Raw genomic sequence first — 7,981 nt, 5'->3', positions numbered from 1 at the left:
ATACTATTTTTTTAGAGGATAATTTTTTGGACTTCAACATAGGAGACCCTAATTCAATTGAGGTTAATAAAATTATAACTGTGGCAGGGATGTTTGTGTCACCTTACACTGAGGCAAGTCTAGGGTGTTTTTCTTAAGAAGATGACTACAGAATTAAGAACACAAATGTGTGAAGTCTTCTGAGAAACAGAGCCAGCACCCTGAAGATTTTCTCAGTTTCTAGACCAGGTTTGATTTCAAACTTTATTTGTAGATGATGACCTTGAACTCCTGACCCTTCCACTGAGTGATAGGGTCACAGATATGTACTACCACACCTAGATTTTAAGATATTGGGGATTAAACCAGGGTTTTGCACCTTCTGAGAGCACTGGAATACCTGAGCGCTTTGCTCTAACATAGGTTTTCAAATCAATGAACCAAATGAAGAAACTGCTCTCTCTGGCAGGTTCTGGAACCTCGTTCCACCACAAGATGGTAGTATAATAACATGCTTTTGAAATGATACCTGGTTCCTGGCCCTTATTTTGAGCCTCAGCAAAATGTTTGTAAGGGCTCTTTAAATTGATCCCGTTCTTTAATGAGCTGGAGTGCATTCCTTTTAATAAAACAATCAGATTTCCTTCCCCCAAACTTTGAAGTGTTACAGGTACCCTCAGCACGGTCAATAAGAAGATTAAGAAGTGAGAATGCAACAAAGTCTGCTTTTCTACCAACTTTCCCACCTTCTGTTCATGGTACTTCCAGGTTACCTTTATTACAAAGCAAAAAGAAAGTATTCAGCAAGATTCCTCCCACAAGTGACTTCAACAGGTTTTGGTTTCTTGTTTGCTTTAATCACATTATATTATTTTTACCTCAATCCTCTAGGCATATAACAACCACATTGTCGAATATTTGATAAGTCTTAACATTTTTTTTTCATGTAGTAGTCAAGGACACGCCTACATAGGTTAAAATGGCATGTGGGCAGTCACCCTGCCGCTGTTTGTCTAATGCACATGGGTTCTTCTTTCCTTTTCCTACCCATACAATCAACTGTGGATCTCGTTTGGGTGTTGACGACTTTTGATTTACATTTCAGATTCTAAAACTAAGAGCACTGTGGTTCAGTGCCAGCCTTGACCCAGCGAGTCTCTGATGATTGCAGTTTTAGGCGGCTTTTTCACTGAGAGTCTTCAGAGTGGAAACAGTGCTTTTCTTTTTTTTATTTATAAGTTTGCTTAGCTGCACACCATTACAGCCATCTTGTAAAAGTTATCAAATATGACATTTTACAAGAATGCATGGAATACTAATGAGGTAAAAGACTCAAAATAACAACTCCCCAAAGTTATCATGGTTAAAAATTGCTACCGAGAATGTCGTAAACCAGCAACTTTTAGCTCTTTTCCACACATGTGATAAAGCCTTGCCCCTAACTTTGACCTTATTACTGAATACACAGAGTTCATGGCCAGTTTATACACACTCAGCATCCCACTTGTAAGTGTGGGTTAGGTGGGAGTGCACGCATGTACCTAGGTCACAAACCAGTAATTATTTAACAAATAAAACTGCTGGCAAGATGCCCGATTTTTGAAGGTAAAATTGGCATGACAACTATAGTATGTATTCACAGTATATATCTAATTTTAAAATTTCAGTTAACACGAACTGTGACTCTGAAAGGGAATAGAAAAATTTTTTTAAAAATGCCTCTTCATGAATTTCTGTAAAATAAGTAGCTTTCATCTTATTAATTCAGAATTTAGTCACTAAAGGAAAACCAAAGAGAAACAAACATCTAAGAAGGGTACCCAGGGTCCCTCCCCATCCACAATGCTGGACTCCAGTTATTAGCAGGGTAGCTGCCAGTTTCTTATTTTGATTGACAGGTTAATAAGGGACCTGGGGCTATCTTTTCAGTGTGAACATACAATCTTACCAATTACTTTTAAATTATTGCTAATCTTCCAGAAATTAAAAAGCCTAAGGAATAAAAATATCTGAAAAATATCTGCAGAAGAAGCGTTCTCCACAAGTGGTTTAAAAGGTCCAGTTTAGAAAATTTGCCAGCATTTAGTCAATAGAATTTAGGCACTGAGGATTTTTTTTTTAAAGAAAAACTTGTAGTTTATAATAGTTCATTGCTTCAATTAGGAGTGTAAAAGAAGGGAGTTTTGTAATGCAATTGTCCAGCAAAGGAAACTGCTTTAAATTGGGGGATTATGTGCAGAGACCACCTGTGGGGCATTCAGAGCCTTTTCTATAATGTACAGCCCAGGCCTAGCTGCCTGCAGGCTGGCTAACAAAGCCCTGGAAAGCTGTTGAAAAGGCTGAGCGTACTTGCGCCTCAGGTCTTCACTAACTGTTACAAGTCTTCCTCTCCCTCTCTGCCTCTCCTTTTTAAAGTAAAAGTCCCACATCCCTTTAATGGAAGAGCGTTAAGGCTCCACGGTGGCCAATTGGTCCGCACCAAGAGGAGCCAGGCAGCAGGGAAAGAAACTTCAGACTATACAGCTCATTCACAGAGGAGAAAAGATCAAAGTTTTCCAAACTCAAAAGACTAAGTTCCCTACAGATTAACCCTATTCATTTAGCTCCTCTTAAAGGAATGATGTGCAGAGGCACTGGGCAGACAGGTAAAAAGTTCAACAATTGCCAGCACATTCTTCTGCTGATTCAACAGCCTTCTGTTCAAATAAATTAGCTTAGTCTTGACAGAGGAACAATAGCTTTTTTTTTTCTCCAGGAAAAGCAGCACACTTGGAATACACAAGCAGGGAATGCTATTAAGAAGTTAACCCATTCGTTCAATCTGTTAGGCAGCACCTGCTTTACTACACCATATTGTCAAGTGACTTACAGTATAGAGGTGACCTGTGGCCTCAAATACTAACCTCCACATTTCTGAGTGTGGTCAGGTCCGTAAAAGGCCAGGGCTTTCAAAGTCACAGACTGAAGATACTCACATAGGGCTGCTGTTTCAGTGTAAGTGGCATTATAACCAGCAAATAAACAGGCCAAGTGGAATGGCTACCTTTGCAAATTGTCTACCCACACACATCATGAAGAGAGCTACACAGGCCAGCAAGGAGAGACCATAAAAACCACCATTTTTGGGGGAAAGTGCAAAAACGCGATTTTGATTTCAATTCAACAATGATATTTACTTTGCTAACAGTTCAAGGATTAGAGGTTAACAGGTAATTGTCTCCATGCCTAAAGTCAGTACAAAATGGCAAGCCAGAAAATGTCCATTTCCTCACATGTCCTTAGCAAGCATATGGGGAACAGTTCAAAAGAGGTGGGGGACAGGGTAGTACTTAAATCATTTATCAAAAGTCATTTTATTGACAAAATAGAATACTTATATTTGTTCTTACAGGGTAGCCTCTAAACTTTTTACAAATAATGTACACATTGTATATCTTTGGATATATACATAATTTACACCTTTTTTTACAACTTAACAAATAATTATATAAATACATCCTTTAATGTAAGAAACCCGTATTTACTTGGGGTGTATAATTAAGACATTTATTGTTTATTTAAGGCATCTGCCTGGTCATTAAGAATACCCAAACCGTGCAGTCCCACAAGGTAGCAGTTGTCCCTCCTCTAGGATGTATGAAAGGTTGAATTTATGCTGAGGAAGTCGAGGGTGAAGCAGTCCCTTGGGTGAAGTCTGTAGTGGTATTACCTCAAGACTCATCCAGGGTATCCAGGAGGGTTCCAACTATGCTAGCCCACTGAAACCATTGTCTAGGGTAGGCGCTCCGGAGCATCGGAGGGGAGGGGCTAGGTCTGGGAGGCTTCAATGCCAGGTACTTTGTTCTAAGGGAGTCATTTAAGTCCCTGTGGCTAATGGATACCATTAAGAGTTCATTATCATGCTAATAGCAGTCAACACGGTGAAGGGGTGGGAACCCCGGCCGATCTGGGGTCCCTTCGCCGCCCTCGGGTTCTCCATCCCCCACCCCTCTCCGCCCCTTCTGGGCTTCCGTTCAGGGTTCAGACTTGGGACAATGGCATTTGCTTAGGGTAAGATACAGAGCTGGCCGTGCCAGACCGCCACGTCAAGCCGGTGCTGACGTCGCTGTAGAGGGATCCCCCGCCTCCGCCGTGCCCCCCACCCCCACCGGGCCCGGGGCCACCGCCCCCAGGGCCGCTGCCTCCGGCGCCCGCGCCTACTGCAGCGCCCTTGCTGGCCCAGCAGCAGCGAGTGCACAACGCACGCCAGGACTCCAGAGTCTTGCCGGACCAGACCCACACGCCTGATGTGATGCCCACCACTAGGCACATGAAGTACTTGAGCATGAAGACCGCGTAGTCGGGCCTGCGAGCCTGGTCTGGCTGCAGGTCGCGAAGGCATGGGCAGTTGTGCGTGGCCTCCCAGCGCGGTCGGTTGTGCTGCTCATAGAAAAGGCAGGCGACAACGACGGCGGCGGGCACCGTGTAGAGCACGGTGAAGAGGCCCAAGCGGATCATGAGCTTTTCTAGCTTGTGAGTCTTGGTTGGGCCTCCCTGTTGCTTGATGACTGAGCGGATTCGGAACAGCGACACGAAGCCAGCTAACAGAAACATAGTCCCAATGAAGAGGTAGATGACCAGTGGCGCCAGTACAAAGCCGCGTAGGTTGTCAAGGCTCTGGTTGCCCACGTAGCAGATGCCCGCCACCGGGTCGCCGTCCACGGGCTGAGCGCCAGCACCGCTATGGACTTGACGCTGGGCACGAGCCACGCGGCAAGGTGGAAGTACTGCGAGTAGCCTGCTATGGCCTCGTTGCCCCATTTCATACCAGCCGCCAAGAACCACGTGAGAGACAGGATTACCCACCAGATGGAGCTAGCCATGCCAAAAAAGTAGACAAGGAGGAAGACTACCGTGCACAGCGCCGGGCCAGTGGTCTCATAGCGCACGTGCTGCTCCACTGCACCCAGCTCCTCGTACTCGCCGCGCGCGCCCGGGCTGCTCGCCCCCGCTCCCGCCGCCCCCGCGCCAGCGGTCGCCGCGCCGCCCGCACCCCCAGCTCCTCCTGCACCCGGCGCGCCGCCGCTGCAGGCCACTTTCTCGTGTCCAGCCACCAGGCGCACCAGGTACCCGACAGACACGAAGAGGTAGCAGGCAGAGAGGAATATGATGGGCCGTTCCGGGTACTTAAAGCGCTCCATATCGATGAGGAAGGTAGAGACAGTGGCGAAGGTGGAGACGAAGCAGAGCACCGACCACAGGCCGATCCAGAAGACTGTGAAGGCGCGCTCATCCTGGCTAAAGAAGGGGTTGTGGCAGGGCAGCGCACAGTTGGCGATCTGGCCGGTCTTGACGCGGTTGTAGAGCGGGTGGCGTTCGCTGGACACACTCACCATAGGCGCGCGGCACTGGCACCCGGGCTCGCAGGGAGCGGCGCCGCCGCCAGGGGCCTCGCCTTCCCGCCGCGAGAGGGGGCGCAGCCGCCGTGTCCCCGCTGCCCCCTCTGCCGCCACGATGTGGGGGCCTGGCCCCTGGCGGGCGGCTGTGGCCGCTGCCGGAGGGCGGCTGCTCGCCAGGCGGCGGCGGCGGCAGGCGGCGCGGTGGGCTGGGCGCGGCCGTGGTGAGGTCGGTGCGGTTGTAGTCCATGCACAGAGTGTCGGGGTTGCCCTGCTCCGGCAGCCGATCGCAGCGCATGCGGTCAGGCCAGGCAAAGCCGTACTGGCGCATGAGCGGCGCGCAGCCGGCCTTGGCGCGTTCACACACCGAGCGGCAAGGCGGCAGAGGTTTCTTGTAGTCCTCCAGGCAGATGGGCGTGTACATGCTACACAGAAAGAACTTGAGGTCCGGGGAGCACTGGATCTCCACCAGCGGCCAGAACTGGTGTACCTCTAGGCCCGCCTCATCTTGCGTGTCGTGGTTGAACTGGTTGGGCATGTAGGTGTAGTTGTAACCGATGCCCTTGCACAGCGGCACTGTGATCTCTTGGCACGCCAGCTCCTTGGCCGAAGCCGCGGCAGCGCCGCTCGAGCGCTGTAGCACCGCCAAGGCGGCTAGTAGCGAGGTCACTTCCAACAGGTAACCCCACTCCATGCTGAGCGCCGGGACCCCAAGTCCTCCTCCTCCGGGCGGCGCGCAGAAGGGCTCTACGGTGAGGAACCTGAGAAAAGGGAGTGCAGGCGACCAGAAGGGCTTGTCCGGCTTTTCTCTGCCGAGAGGAGAAGCTGCCAACAATTTATCTCCTTTTCAGGCAGCGTCTGTGGCAGCAGGGTCGGAAGCCTAGGCAGGACTCGTCCGGCCCTCCCCCACGCCTCTCCTGGGGTGACCGCAGACGCGCCACAATTCCACAGGGTCCTGTCCTGCGCCCTCTGAGTCGCACTCAGCCCTCTCGGAGCGGAGCGGTGGCCCCCGGGATCATTCTCCTGAGCTCGTGTAGGTCCTCCTGCAAGCTCAGACACTTCGTGTGGCTCCCAGCGGCGAAGGCGCAGAGGGCGCCTCAAGTTTCCTTTCTGGCTTCAGGCAAGATGGCTGTGTCTGGCCTCTAGACTCTCGGGTCAGACCTAGCGGCCCCTCTTCGGGCCCCGAGGGTTCATGTCCGTTCCAGGCCGCGCCGCCACTGCCAGAGTTCCGGGCCCTCGGCTGCTCAGGCCGCCGCCTTCTCACTCCTGCGTCGGTCCTCTTGCATCTGCAGCCACCAAAAGTCCGAGCCGCGTTCTGGCCACAGTCGGGCAGGGTGCAGGACGTGCTTTCTTGCTAGACCGACAAACAAATCCAGAGCAAAAGACAGAGGGGACACCTGAGCGCCGTAGTCCCAGCCTCCTCCTCCTCCACGGGAGCTGCGCCCTTCGCCTAACTTCCCGGCTTTAGTCAGCTAGCGCCTCCAGGCCGGCTCATGAATATTTATACAGCCTGCATTTGGTCTCCTCCCTCTTTTGCTTCACCAATCCCTGAGCAACGGGGCGGAGTATCTGCGTTCTCAAGGCTCTGCCTTCCTTAAGGAAGTCCGTAGTTTTTGGGACTGCTTTCCTAGCTTTGGGCGGATGGAGAGTTTGTTTTTGGTCACCATGGGGTTGACCACACGGATTGAGCATTTACTCAGATTGTCCCCAAAGAGGTCAGCGCTTCAGAGGTCTTGGTCGCATTTCTCCGAGTCTGCTCCTGGGATCTCTCCCAGGAGAGATCTCTGGGATCACCTTCCAGGGCTCTCTGAATCAGTCTCTTGCTCCACAGACAATATCTGCGGGGTCTAGATGGTCTTGGAAGCACAGCTAGGGCTGCAAGGCTGGTCCAGATCCAGAGCTAGGGGATTTCAGGGAGAGATTTCCTCTTGGTAGTCTCATAACGAGGGCTTTTCAGACTTGGCGACTTGGTGAGATAGTAGTGAGACTTCTATTGGGGCTAGATGACCAGGTTTGGCCACGACTGCTTGGGACCCCTTTCCGAGTGCTATGAGCGTGGTACATAACTGTCCATTGCCGCATGACCTGTGGCACTTCAGTTCCTTACCTAGAAAGCGGGAGTGATCAAGCCAGATGTCATTTGGGAGGTTGATTTTTTTGGATGGGATAAAATACATAAATATATGAAAGACGTAGACCAAGTTTATCCTTTCAGACACAAACATAAGCTTACCAGTAAGACACACTGACAACTACCACTGCATTCCCTACCCACGTGCTACTTTTAAGACATACACACACTCATCTACATAAAAACTTAACATGTGTTTTTGTCTGTGCCTCCCTTTCTGCTGTGAGAGGCGGGGCTGCGTGCTGTACTCAACACCCAGAACCAGAGGAGCGTTCAGCTGCTGCCAGCCCTTTCAGCGTCCACCTTAAGTAGGGAGAAGGGTGTGCGGGGCCAGGGCCTGGCAGGTTCATTTGCGCTTGTTAGGACTTCCCAGGGGGTTGTCTTTCTCCTAGAATGGAGTGTTTATTTTTTAATTGATGTGCTGTTTCATTTAGCGCTTGTATGGAACTCATGCTGCGGCTGTAATTACTGTAATCTCGGGAATAAGCATTTCAGA

At 50.3% G+C, this 7,981-nt stretch overlaps 1 protein-coding gene across 1 annotated transcript; it reads right to left on the bottom strand.

Moving 5' to 3' along the window:
* Positions 1 to 1,201: 1,201 nt before the first annotated feature.
* Fzd8 (frizzled class receptor 8) lies at positions 1,202 to 7,398 on the bottom strand. The gene is given in 3 exon segments (XM_032884811.1): positions 1,202 to 4,682; positions 4,685 to 5,412; positions 5,414 to 7,398. Coding segments are annotated over 3 exon segments (2,046 nt in total). The 5' UTR covers positions 6,049 to 7,398; the 3' UTR covers positions 1,202 to 3,999.
* Between the last annotated feature and the right edge of the window lie 583 nt (positions 7,399 to 7,981).

Source organism: Rattus rattus, chromosome 14, assembly GCF_011064425.1.
Source record: "Rattus rattus isolate New Zealand chromosome 14, Rrattus_CSIRO_v1, whole genome shotgun sequence".
In the NCBI taxonomy this organism is placed as follows: domain Eukaryota; kingdom Metazoa; phylum Chordata; class Mammalia; order Rodentia; family Muridae; genus Rattus; species Rattus rattus.
This window is presented reverse-complemented; position numbering and strand designations above follow the sequence as displayed.